General features: G+C 46.2%; 1 protein-coding gene across 1 annotated transcript in view; it reads left to right on the top strand.

Moving 5' to 3' along the window:
* Positions 1–14163, top strand: part of CSMD1 (CUB and Sushi multiple domains 1) — a 1512254-nt gene that overhangs the window by 1475845 nt on the left and 22246 nt on the right. The window contains exons 73-78 of the mRNA XM_029933196.1: positions 3652–3828; positions 4917–5096; positions 6824–6997; positions 7643–7816; positions 9814–9887; positions 12730–12841. Coding sequence (XP_029789056.1) covers positions 3652–3828; positions 4917–5096; positions 6824–6997; positions 7643–7816; positions 9814–9887; positions 12730–12841 — 891 coding nt within the window. The remainder of the gene's footprint in view (positions 1–3651; positions 3829–4916; positions 5097–6823; positions 6998–7642; positions 7817–9813; positions 9888–12729; positions 12842–14163) is intronic.

The raw sequence follows: 14163 nt of genomic DNA, 5'->3' as shown, positions 1-14163 counted from the left end.
CACTCATAGGTCTAACAGGAGAACAGGAGAAACCTAATGGAGGACCAGGGGGAGGGGAAGAGGGAAAGTGAGTTGGGGAGAGAGAGGGATGCAGAACCTGAGAGACTACTGAAATAGTCTGAAATGAACCTAGGGCTGAAGGGGGAGGGGGTGGGGGAAAAGAGGTGGTGGTGATGGAGGAGGGCACTTGTGGGGAAGAGCACTGGGTGTTGTATGGAAACCAATTTGACAATAAACTATTTTAAAAAATTAAAATTAAAATTAAAAATAAATATTAAAAAAAGTATTAGAGCCTGATGGGGACATTTAAGTACATGTAAAAAGGAAAAGTTTATGCAACACAAATAAAAATCTTTTTAAAACTCTTAAATGTAAAGAGCTTACATTGCTAATGCATTTCCATCATTTCAGATCATGTCTCCTTTGTTAGAAATCCAGTCCTTTAATCAGAGACTCATTGACTACACTTTTCAGATGGATATATCTTAGGAAGTTGCTTCGGTATAACTGCATCATTGGTTTTAGTTGCCTTAGGCACCTCTGAATCCTCTTTCCCCGGAGATGGTGATAAAGCCAACATTTTTTTCCAGGTAATAGACCTGCTGGGACAATGTTTATGATGAAAATAACAACAGCATCAGCTACCACATCTGCTTTTATGACTAACTAAGATGTCAGATTGCATTCCAGGAATCTTGCATGCACTGTGTTTAACCTTATAAAAACTGAGAGCAACTACCCTTAAGATACCCATTCTACAGTGAGGACACTACATGTCAAGAACTTGATTTGTTCGCTCACATTTACTTAAGTTGTGTGAGCCAAGATTCAAACCCAAACTACTTAACTCAGTTTAGCAGCCATGTTCCCAATACAGAGTTTTCCCTGAACAGGATAGGTATCCATAGACAGTACAGGAGTTTTGGAGTATCAGGCTCTTTTGTTATAAATCAAGTAAAAGAAAAATGATCTTTTGCTAAAAGGAGTCACACTAACCACATGTACCTGAAAAGAAAAGATGTATTTAAAAATTTTTAGCTAATTACCTATAAAGTATGTTGTTTCCATTCTGGTGACTGTAAACGTAAGCTCTTGTTCTCCTAGTGGAGATCCTACTGTATCATGGAGACATTAGTGCGAACACATATTAAAGCTAATGTCCAATCTTCATTTTCAGTTTCATGGGCATAACTATCAGTGAACGTGTCCCTGTCAGGGGAAAAAAAAAGTTAACCATGAATTTGATTTTGTAAAATATAATATTTGAGCAACTTTCTAAAATTTTATTTTATTTTATTGTGAGTCAGAGAGAGAGAGAGAGAGAGAGAGCATGAGTGGGGGCATAGCAGAGAGAGAGAGAGAGAGAGTACCAAGCAGGTCCTGCATTGTCAGACACGAGCTTGACACGGGGCTCCAACTCACGAACCATGAGATCATGACCTGAGCTGAAATCAAGAGTCAGACTTAAACGCTAACACACCCAGGCACCCCTATTTGAGGGACTTTATAAACATTAAAATGGCAGTGTTATCTTGGGTATTCTTACACTGACAATATATCTGTCTATAAATAAAATTTGAATATGTTCACCAATGTCTTGTGTGACAGGTGACATTTGAAAATTGCTACACAGATTTTAATGGCAGATATGATCAGAATAAAATGAGAACATGGTTGTCTGGTTGGTTTGCTAAATTAAGAATTGGATCCATACAAGTCTCTTCTATGTCAGGCTTTTCATTGTTATATCAAACAATAACTGTCACATATTCAATGAAGGATCAACATTTGTTGAATGAATGAGTAATCGTCTCGAAGGCTCCAGCCTCTGGGTTTTTGCAGAATGACATTTTGATGGATAGTGTAGCCATCACGAAACTTTTGGGTTTTAGACGTTAAATGTTAAATATCATCTGCTTCACTCTTGGTAAATAGATCCCATTTCAAATAACAAACAGAAAAATGCTGAAAGATCCGTGCTAGGAAGGACTGTGAGTTCACACCGGAAGAGAGCTGTGATGGAATCTTAGGTCTGTCATGGGCACAGACAGAGAAGCACCAGCGTGCATGCTTTGCCCTTGTCAGACACAATCAAGTCCATCCTCACAGTCAGAACGTTTTTCAGCACAATATGATCAGCGATTCCCAATGTGTCCATTACAGTGTCTTCTATGCTATGCAAATTTCATAGTCTGTTTACTTTTGTGGGGTTTTTTTTTTTTTGGTTTATACATATATTTTTGATAGTGTGTGTGTGTGTGTGTGTGTGTGTGTGTGTATAAGTGGGGGCAGGGCAGAGAGAGAGAATCCCAAATAGGCTCTGCCCTGTCAGCCCAGAGTTTAGTGTGCGGCTCGATCTCACAAATCATGAGATCATGACCTGAGCTGAAGTCAAGTGTTAGTCCCATGCTTAACTGATTGAGCCACCCAAGTGCCCCTGTTTTCTTCCATATTTAAAAAAAATTTTTTTAATGCTTTTTATTTATTTTTGAGAGACAGAGAGAGACAGCTGGAGCAGGGGAGGGTCAGAGAGAGAGGGAGATACAGAATCTGAAACAGGCTCCAGGCTCTGAGCTAGCTGTCAGCACAGAACCCGACGCAGGGCTCAAACCCACGAACGTGAGATCTGACCTGAGCCGAAGTCGGATGCTTAACCGACTGAGCCACCCAGGCGCCCCTCCATATTTTTTTTAAAAAGAGTTCATCTTTGTTCTGAGGCTAGATTCGAAAGTGAAACAACTGGATAGGCAGGAGCGTTTGTAAACATTCTGGGCGTTCTCAGAAACGGTCTCAGGACGCATGCTGAGATGAGCATCCAGCCCAAGTCACGTTCCTCCGGTGTCTACCTGCTGTGCATCAAGTGGGAGGGCTAAGGAGAAGGAAACAGCCTTTGTGATAAACAGACATGAGAACAAAGGTCAAGAAAACCCTACTATGGGTTAAAATCATCACCTCGGTCCACACCCAGCCCCCACTGAGCTTTCTGGGTTAAGAAATGTGCGAGGGGCATATGCTGGGCACAGAACTGCTGTCCAGCCTCCCATCATCGCCCATCGTCAGCAGGCGTCCTAATGCCTACGCAGACACTGGGATCATCTAGAGAGAACCGGAGCGTGCGGACTCTCCAAGGCCACGTAAAGCAGCTGCCATTGGATGGGGTAATGACGAGGAGACCATTCTACAGGCAGTTTAGGCGTCCTCATTTATATTCCCCAGCCATTGCTTATTTTCCAGCACCAATATCCTACCGATGTGAAATACGACCTGACTTGTCCATATTTTTTAAAAAATCAACTATTACATGAAGGGGGTGCCTTCTCAGTTGCTAATATCAGATAGATCCTTTTTAAAAATCCTTTGTTTAAATAAGATAAACATGTGAAATCCCAGAGAAGCAAGACTTGGAATATTCAGTGCTTTAATTCATCTTTTGATTTGTTTCGATGCACTTTAGGAAGAATCATATGAAAATAGAATTTTCACATTTGGAACTCATCAATAAAATAACAATATGAATCATAACGTAAGATACATATTAAACCTCTTCACAGTAATAGATGCTATTTTTAAAAAGTAAATCTGTCCTCTGTGACACTGATGACCTCATTTTTATCGGAGCTCACTCTCTTTGTGTGTCACTGTCACTCACAGCCGTGTCCTGTGGCAACCCCGGCACGCCCACCAATGGCATGATTGTCAGCAGTGATGGCATCCTGTTCTCCAGCTCGGTCATCTACGCCTGTTGGGAAGGCTACAAGACCTCGGGGCTGATGACTCGGCACTGCACAGCCAACGGGACCTGGACTGGCACCGCCCCCGACTGCACAAGTTAGTCACAGCTGTCACGTGGAATCAGGGACATCCCCAATGATTCCTACTTGGTTGAGAACAATTTATTTATTAAAGTTTTCTATTGTCTTTTTTAATGCATGGAGAAGAAAAGAATCATGTATTTGATATGATGACTATTTATTAGTTTTAGATCTTTCTTCACTTTCTTATTTATATGGTTGAAATTTCTTTTAATGTTTAAAAGAAACATTTTTGAGAGAATGGGAAAGATTGCATGAGTGCAAACAGGAGATGGGCAGAGAGGGGGACAGAGAATCCAAACTGGGCTCTGAGCTGTCAGCACTGAGCCTGACGGGGGGCTGGAACTCACAAACCACAAGATCATGGTCTGAGCCAAACTCAGATGTTTAACAGCTGAGCCACCCAGGTGACCCTGAAACTATTTTCATTGGCCAGTGGGTTGGACATTGGAAAATTGGGGGCAGAGAAAAGTTCGCATTAGTGAACATATTCAAACTAATTTATAGACAGTCCTCTCTAGAACATTTCATGTGCAGAGAAATAAGTAAAATGTTTATTCTCTGACCACAGCCGTTGTGTCTTTCCTTAACTTCATGGTGGGATTACACACGGTGCATAACTAAGGACTGGACAGCAGCCGGCATCCACACAGCCAACCACGATCACACAGAAACAAGCGGTTCCAAACACCATGTCCCGACAGCCAGTCTATAACTTCACCCATCAGAACACAGTACTGCTGTAACAATTCACCACTGAATCACTTTGGTTCTTTTTTTTAAGTTTAATTTTTCATTTACTTTGAGAGAGAGAGAGAGAGCGAGCAAACATGGGAGGGGCAGAGAGAGAGGGAGAGAGAGAATTCCAAGCAGGTTCCATGTGGTCAGCATAGAGGCCGACATGGGGCTCAGACCCACAAACCATGAGATCATGGCCTGAGCCAAGATCAAGAGTCAGAGGCATACCTGGCTGAGCCACTCAAGCGCCCCATCACCTCATCACTTTGAATATCAGCATAAGGGGAGTAAGATGAACAGAAATCATAATGAATTCATTTAATAGTAATTTAACTTTTCTAATATTTTTTGTCTTCTGCTCATTAGTTATAAGCTGTGGGGACCCAGGTACACTGGCCAATGGCATCCAGTTTGGGACGGATTTCACCTTCAATAAGACTGTGAGCTATCAGTGTGACCCCGGCTATCTCATGGAGCCTGTCACGTCAGCCACCATCCGTTGTACCAAAGACAGTATGTGGAACAGCAGCAAACCCATCTGCAAAGGTCTGTGCCGCTGTCTTTCTGTCCTTGCTCGTACGTGCAGAAGTATTTATTGAATTACGTCTCACTGCATTTGCAAATATAAGCATTTGTGGCGTCCTCTGTGTGCTAGGAATTCTCCTGAACTCATTTGCAAATAAAAATACGTGCCTTTTCTTAATACATTAATCTCAGCTTTCCAGATGGGAAAACAAACTCGCAGAGAGACTTAGTAAATGGCTCAGTATACAAACCAAGGCCGGGAGACATCGGCTCTCAAATGACAGGCTTACTACCTTTAAGTCCGTATTTTGAATCCTGGTGTTTTCGTCTCTCTTGGTAAACATGTTAACCCCTTATTAAGGCTGACGGCAGGTATGCTGGGGAAGTATAATTGTAGGGCTTTAAACTCCACTTAGAGAGAGAAGCCAATCATCAAATGATGGCAGAGAACGTTGGTCCCATGATGTTCTGTGGGGTTCGGACACCAAGCCTGAAGATGCCCCACAAATATAGAGGTGGTAGAAAAGATCCAGGACTCCCCAGGGAGACCAGGGCCGGGAGGCACCAGTGGATGTGGCTTGGTCAATGTGGCGGAGGGTGGGGTGCTAGTTTCTGGGACGCCATGTGCTTTTGTAGACTTTTGTTCCCCTTTGAATAGCCAGTGCAGTGTAAGGAGCTCCGTGGCCAGCCGGGCCCTTCCAGAAGAGACCACTCTCCCCCTCTGAACTTGTCTGGGGCTAGTCACCTCCTCACCTGATTCTGTGGAACCACATCACTCATTACCCTTCCCTCCTGGGGGACTTCTCACTTGATATCCCTTGTCAAGAGCACATGTCTCCCAAACCCCTAACGTGTGGACTCTCAAGAAATATTGGTTGAGAAAATGAGTAGATGAAAGATAGAAGAACAGCTATTTCCAACTGCTGACTGTGCATGAGTGACGGCATGTGTGACCGTCTGCCTGTGTGAGGGTGTGTGAGTGAGCTCGCAGAGGACAATGCAGGTGGGGGTACACAGGTGAGTCCCTTCTGCTGCCTTCTGTCACTGGCAAGCCTCCTCCAGTGTGAAAAATCCAGAGAGCTCTTGGATCTTCCAGGAAGCTTTTCTGTCACACCCCAGCCCCTGCACTTTAGGGTAATGGCTAGACTCCAAGGGGGCTACGTGGGGCTGCGCCAACCACTCATCACCCGTGAGGTCTGCGTCCTTGCTCAGGGCCCATCATCAGCTCGTGGCTGATACGACACACTGGGAAGCTGCTCCACAGACTCTTCCTGACCATGGAAGTGCTTGTGTCTTAATTATTTGGCAAATGGATCTACAGCTGATGTCTTTCAGATATTACATGCTATCTTTATATTTTAAAAAATGCAGAGTCTACCAACTGTAGGTACAAATCCAAAAGTTTGTACCATGTCATATAAGCGAGCCTTGGTCTGATTTGTTGTTGGGAACCATCATGAAAAGACATACATTAGATAGGAGTGTCTCTTCCCTTCTTGGCCTTGTACTATGGAGAATGTCATGTTCAATCCTGCTTTCTCCCACCGTGTGACACTTTGGGACTTCACGGTGCTCTTAGTCCTTGATCTAAATTAGTGGAGGAATATTGGAGAAAGCCTTTATGACTTCGATGCGCTGTCTCCCTCAATCATTCTTGTCTCGAAACAACCCTGCATAGATGGGGGTAGAACTGACACGCGGGTCCCTGGCTCTAGCGGCACGCTCACCCGGTCTGTTGTTGGGCACAGCGGTCACCTGTGGCCCGCCGCCCCCCGTGCGGCACGGGAGAGTGGAGGGCGCAGACTTCCGGTGGGGCGCCAGCATCAGCTACAGCTGCGTGGACGGCTTCCAGCCCTCCCACTCGGCCATCCTGTCCTGCGAGGGCCACGGCGTGTGGAAAGGGGAGGTGCCACAGTGCCTGCGTAAGTGCCCGCCAGTCCCACGGGGCCCTGGGAGGGACAGCAGCCGCTCGGCCCTCCGAGCCCTGCCAGCACGTGCCTGCTCCCCCCAGACCCCAGGCCTTCCCTCGGTCTGTCCGGGTGGGTGGTCGTCCCCCCAGACCCGGGGCGCCCCTTGGTCTGTCGGGGTGGGTGGTCATCCCCCCAGACCCCAGGCCTTCCCTCGGTCTGTCGGGGTGGGTGGTCGTCCCCCCAGACCCGGGGCGCCCCTTGGTCTGTCGGGGTGGGTGGTCATCCCCCCAGACTTGGGGCCGTCCCTTGGTCTGTCCGGGTGGGTGGTGGTCACCCCCAGACCCCACCCACCCCTTGCTCTGTCCGGGTGGATGGTGATCACCCCAAGACCCCGGGCCACCCCTCGGTCTGTCCGGGTGGGTGGTCGTCCCCCCCAGACCCCGGGCCACCCCTTGGTCTTTTCGGGTGGGTGGTCGTCTCGGGCCAGACTCGGGCCGCCCGTCGGTCTGTCGGGGTGGGTGGTGGTCCCCGATTAGACCCCGGGCCGCCCCTCGGTCTGTCCGGGTGGGTGGTGGTCCCCGAGGCGTGCAAACCCCGTCCCACCCCAAGGGGCGCCCGGGTGGCGCTGCCCGCGCTGACCGTGCACTTCTCCCGCAGCTGTGCTCTGCGGGGACCCCGGCACCCCTGCGGAGGCGCGGCTCAGCGGCGACAGCTTCACCTACAGGTCGGAAGTCTTCTTCCAGTGCAGACCCCCCTTCCTGCTGGTGGGCTCCTCCCGGAGGACCTGCCAGGCGGACGGCACGTGGAGCGGCACGCAGCCCGCCTGCATCGGTGAGACCGCGGCCCGGGGGTGCGGGAGGGGTCGTGCGCAGCCCGGCGGCCACTCCGGTGGGATCCCGCAGACCACCCCGGGGTTGCGGTCAGGCCTTGTCTCACTGTCTCCACCTCAAGCAGCAGCAGCATTCCTGCAGGGACAGCTAGTTTGCTGGACACTACTCCTGCCCTTCTCCAGAGCCGCCGCCCCGGGAAGGTGGCCTGGCTGTTGTGTGGGGGCCGGTCTGTGGCCCGGGTGGGTCCCCAAGGACCCCCGTGCCAGCAGTGCTGGAAGGAGTCGGGCACGGGTGTTCTGGTGACCTTGGGACATGACAGAGAGACTTAGGAGTCAGGAGGCGCTTTCCACATGATTAAAGCCCTGACTTCTTATGCTGCCTTTCTGTCTCCTAGGAAGGATTCAGATACAGGCTGTACTTGTCACAAGTCACATTCTCAGCGGCACAGAAACATTACCCTTTACTTCTATTAAGAGCAATCTTCTTTCCACCTCTCGGCTCCAGACTCCGGTTTATTGATGGGTTAATTTTTTCACCAGCTGCACGGAGCCGAGGAGTCGAGGTTCTGCGTCTTTTCTACGGTCATGGTTTCTAAGAAATGGACTGATTGCTGCTTACACACAAACACCTTCAGAAATTACCTCCTTGAACCACCGCCTCTTTCTTTAAATAAGAGACACGTTTACTGTTTTTCATTTATGTTTTTACCTTCATATACAGTTTATTGTCAAGTTGGTTTGCACATAGCACCCAGTGCTCTTCCACAAGTGCCCTCCTCCATGCCCGTCACCCTCTTCCTTCCCCCCTTCGGCCCTCAGTTCGTTTTCAGTGTTCAAGAGTCTCTCCTGATTTGCCTCCCTCCCTCTCCCCAACTCTTAATCCTCTTTCATTTAAACTGCTGCTACACGGCTATGATTTCTGTACTAAGGAATGGTTTTCTTCCCTCTAATAGGTTAGTGTCTCTTGAAAACAATATTTTTTATAAGGTAGCTACTTTTTTTTAATTTAATGTTTTTTATTTAGATTTAAGAGATACAGCATGAGCAGGGGAGGGGCAGAGAGAGAGGGAGACACAGAATCAGAAGCAGGCTCCAGGCTCTGAGTTGTCAGCACAGAGCCCGACATGGGGCTCAAACCCACGAACCGTGAGGTCATGACCTGAGCTGAAGTGGGATGTTTAACCGACTGAGCCCCCCAGGTGCCCCTAGCTATTTTTTTTATATAAGCATCTAGAGAGCAGCAAATTATAAAGCTACACACTCCTCATTGCTCAAGCCCTACATTTTTTGGGGGGAGAAATGTTACTTTTAGTCTACCATATGCCTCAATTTTGAAGCATTAAATATATTTCTCATTTTGAAGTCTCAAGGAAAATTAACTCAAGAAATTTCCAATCATGTAGTGGATAACTGAAAGAGATGGCCACTAATGGAGTCCTTAAGGACCAAGGGATCATAATAATTATTGAAGATCGTGTGTTAGTGACCAACCATATACTAGGTTCGACCAGAAAATGGAAAACAACGTTTATTCTGATACAGAAAATAATACACAGAGCAACTTAGAATCTGATAAAGGACTAAAGAGTAATATGTAAAGACGTAAGTCCAAAAAGAAAATGAAAATGGCAATTTTCTTTGATTTTTAACTTTCATGCAAAACATCTTACACATTTGTCAAAACATAATCTTCTCAATTTTTTTAATGTTTATTCATTTTGAAAGAGAGAGAGGGAGGGAAAGAGCAGGGGAGGGATGGAGACGGAGAGAGGATCCCAAGCAGGCTCCGTGCTCAGCTCAGAGCCTGATGCGGGGCTCGATCTCAGAACTGTGATATCATGACCTGAGCCAAAATCCAGAGCTGGGCACTTGACCAGCTGAGCCACCCAGGCGCCCCGATTTCTTCAAATTTGTATGACCTTTGAGTAAAAAGGTAGAATCCCTGGAGTAACTGTATCTGTCACTCTTTGTTTTGTTTTGTTCTTAATGTGAACTTCAGATCCTGCACATAACAGCTGCCCAGACCCTGGCACCCCACACTTTGGAATACAGAACAGCTCCAGAGGATATGAGGTATTCCATTTTTATGTCATCCCGTTTCTCTGTAAGTATGAAATGTAACTGATGCTCGAACCTACATGCACGGGTTCGTGCACCTGATTCACTGGGTACCTGCTGAAGCCCATTCACTCAGAGAGGATTTCCGCGCGACATGTCAGCTGTCAGGACGGGACAGTTGTCACGCGGCCGCAGTTGTCATGTTGGTTTGTACTTGAGACTTTGCATAATGGGATGTGTTCTGTTTGCTGGGCCAGCATGTGGTTCTCCAGGGCACGGTCACTGAATCGCCACATGTAACAACACCGTGTTTAGCAGCCTGATATGCGAATATTACATTTTAGAGACAAAAAAAAAAGCAGAAGAAAATGCATTCAGCCTCCAAAGGTAGCAAACTTGCTCTGAGGTATTTCTTTTCCGTGTCATCTCTATGCAGTATTTGCATACTCCACGTCACATCTGACGTTCATTTGGCTTTTTAAATAAAAAGTACATTAACCCTTTAAGTAGTGTTAGAGAGTACCTAAAAATGGAAGGCAACGGATCTTGAAATAATATGTTTCCAGCATCCTAAGTAATCACGTGACGTCACAGGTGAGTGAGATGGTTGGAAAGCCACAGTTAAGTATGCGTAGTGTGTTCAAGTTGGAGACTCCATTAATTTAGAATAAAAAGTCTGTTTTCTTCAGCCTCTTCAACCAAGTCTGTCCTGAAACCTAGAATATTCTGTTTTGGTTGGCTCTAACACACAGTGGCTCCTTCCTGATGGCATTCCTACAGCACCCCCCCCAAAGGAACTTATCATGGTTCCTATTAGGTAAAATCTGGCATATTTTATATTCGGCATCAAATGTGGCTTAATCCTCAGGTAGATACTTTCTGGTGTATATAAATGCCACGTATATGGCAATACCTGCAAACACTATACCGAATAATGCTCTCACTAACTCTCCACTGGTTCTTAATCTCCCCTCAAAGAACCGACGTGAGGTCCACATTTAGTGACATTCAGCATTCAGCAACATATCCCTGTGACCTATGTTAAGAAGTCAATAAGGATGGACAAATGTCTCGCTCCTCTGAGGACAGCATCAAGTTACATTAACAAGAATGATAGATTAGATCCCAAAGCAAGATTTGCCAATCGTTTAAAGACACGGGTGCCATCTTCTAAGGAGATGGCCGACCCTATCAGAGAAATCCCCCCAAAATGTTTTCTTCCTTTCTCATCAGGACACATTAAGTTGTGACTGTAACAGAATTTTGTGTGTTTCCTTCAGCTCTACGTTCCGAAACACTCATGCAGAGTGAGGCGCTGCAGTTTTAGAACATCCCGCGTCACGCTGTGTTTATTACGCAATTTAAATACTACCCTCCAGTCTCCAGCTTGCCATGTCCCATCAATTCGTAAATGCCAGGTTAATTCACAGTGATCAATCTGGAGTGGCCAGGGAACTTCTGCCAAATGATATTTATTGAGAAGGACATCGTGTTTTCCTCCAATCACTGTGTGATAGAGGCTCTGCGTTATCTTCTTGCTAGTAAATAACGGAGCGTATTTGCCAGAGGAGTGACTGGGGTCAGCGACATGCTGACGAGGAAATTCGGTGGAGGCGATTCCTGATAGGTGGTGGGTTAGCCTTTTCCCATCTCTGCATCTCAAGTCCGTTATTCCTTTGCAGTTTAGATAAATGTGAACGTTTTTTCTGTATAAATTCTGGTCTCTACCTTTAGGTGCCAGTGGTGAGGAGCAGCTTTTTAGTTTTTTTCCTGACCTGCCTCATCCCGGTTCAGTGTGGCGACTATTGCACCACGTTTTGCTCATAGTTATTCTTCCCCAAATCCCACTGAGGGAGGTGGGGACTGACCCAGAAGGGAAGACAGATGTAGAGGAATTCAGGAACGGCTTTGAATCCGAAGAGAAGGCATCAGGGCGCACTCTTCACCTGTGACCTTCCCTGGCTTCATCACGAATGCCTTAGGAACCCACTTGGTTCCATTCCGAGCTCCAGGGTACACGGAGCTCCCCGCCAGCGGTACACCACCTCTCCACGAGCTCATTTATTTTTCCCTTTCCTGTTCTCCCCAACCTGCATGTCCCAAGTTTAAGTGATCAGTGATGAGGGAAGATCATTGATTCCCTTCAACACATGACCGTCACTCATCCACAGAAAACATGTTTCCAGACCACTGGGAACCTTCCCTTTGGGGCACTTGCAGTTACGTTAGGGAAGGAGATAAATAGGCATTTCCAGGACATTGCAGTACCACGTGTATGATGCATTCTTGGAAGGTCAGGAAAGAATGTGCAGAAGGGAAAGTTAGCAAACGATGGAGAATTAAGGGAGGGGAGGAGGCTGGCTTGTGAAGATCCCCTGGGAAGATACTCCGGTATGCAGGTGGTATTAAAGAGTTCAAATATCTGCAGCTTCAGGAGGGCAGATTGAGCTTTGAGAGATTCTACCACAGAGCCGGAGCTGGCCAATGCCCAGAAGTGTTACCAAAACTAGACAACACCAACACTTAACTAGGAGCAGCAGGACAGAATGGAAAAGGGAAAACAATGAACATTACAATCTTTTGACCCAAAGGGCTAAAAAGAAAGAGAAAAAGGATACTTTTCGTTCCCCAAATAAAGTCCCCCTTCAATGACCACAGTTCTCTGTGCCCACCTGTGTGCACACCTCGTGCCTCGAGCCACCGAGCCTTCACACGCAACTCAGTGTCCACGTTGGTTCGCCCAATGGCCTGATATGTCCCTCGTGTATCTCACCCCAGAAGGTGACATCCAGCATGGTGGCGTTGGGCCCTGTGCCTGCGCTCCGCCTCTGAAGCCCGTGTCGGATTTCCTCTCCAGGTGGGAAGCACGGTGTTTTTCAGGTGCAGAAAAGGCTACCACATCCAGGGTTCTACGACTCGGACTTGCCTTGCCAATCTAACCTGGAGCGGAATACAGACGGAGTGTATACGTAAGTGTGGTTTCCTCCACCGCGCCCGCCACAGCCTATTTATCCTCCAATTTCTGGGAAGCATTTGCTCCCAAGGGAAATAAGGAGGAACCGCCTGCTTCCCGTTTGTTTGATCATTTTTCATTCCCTGAGCCAGAATGTCTCAGAGTTTGAGTCCCTAAACCAGCAGCCTCGGCATCACCGGGGAGTCGGGGCGTAATTAAGATTCTCAAGCCGCAGCCCCAGACCTTGGGAATCAGAAACTCGGGGGCTGGACCTGGGCGGGGAGCAAAAAGGAGGGACAGCTCTGCAGGTGACACGGGGACACACTAAAGTCAGAGAGCCCAGCCTAAACCAAACACGAGTGGATGACATCAGTAACACTCGCAGAGAGAAAGCTTTCTTATCCATGCTATTGTTCTTCTAGAGTTTTTCCATTGGATTATTAAAGAGGGGGCAAAATGGGTCATGGAACATGTCACGATGGTAATAGAAACATGTTAAATGTTATTTTTTTTTATTTTAGAGAGAGCGCACAAGTAGGGGAGAGGGCAAGGGAGAGAGAGAGAAAATCTCAAACAGGCTCCAAGCTCAGTGCAGAGCCCAACATGGGGCTTGATCCCACAACATCATGACCTGAGCCAAAATCAAGAGGCGGACACTCAACTGACTGAGCCACCCAGGAGTCCCTTAAATGTTATTTTTGAAGTCCATATGAATCGATCTTTCAAATTGCTTCTTAGGATCAAATTTTATTTTGTGACCTAATCATGAAAAATAGAAAAAATATTGTAGAACGATTCATAACTCAGTATTTCACCCTGTATCAGTTTAATGAAATACACACTCTTAATCTTATTTTGTTAAAAAAATAGAATGTTATGAAAAATTCTCTTAATAGTGTATAAGATGTGATTTTTGCATATTTATCAGTTTTTCAGATGTATATTTAATTCAAAGCTATCATCTATAATACTTTAGCCAAATTATATGTGTAGATATTATGTACACACAGATATGCATATCTATGTGTATATATATTTGCATGTAGACATGAATGTGTATGTGTGTATATACAATCACACATGTGTGTTTGTGTCTGTGGATCTTGGAGCTTGCTAATATCAGGTCTTCATATGTTGAAAGTTCACTGAAGCATAAAATATTATGCATTCACAATTTTAATGTTGTCACTTGTTTTACAATCATCTGTGAAGTCCATTTCTGGAGGCATATGTAAGAGGTGACTTGAGATTTAAACATTGCAATCTTACTTACTCCTAAATTAGATTTGAAGAGAAATAAGAATCCATAACATTTCACACTTAGCTTTCTAAACACAA

This window comes from Suricata suricatta, chromosome 1, assembly GCF_006229205.1.
Source record: "Suricata suricatta isolate VVHF042 chromosome 1, meerkat_22Aug2017_6uvM2_HiC, whole genome shotgun sequence".
Taxonomy (NCBI): Eukaryota; Metazoa; Chordata; class Mammalia; order Carnivora; family Herpestidae; genus Suricata; species Suricata suricatta.
The sequence above is the reverse complement of the archived record's forward strand: the minus strand, read 5'-3'. Positions and strand labels throughout refer to the sequence as shown.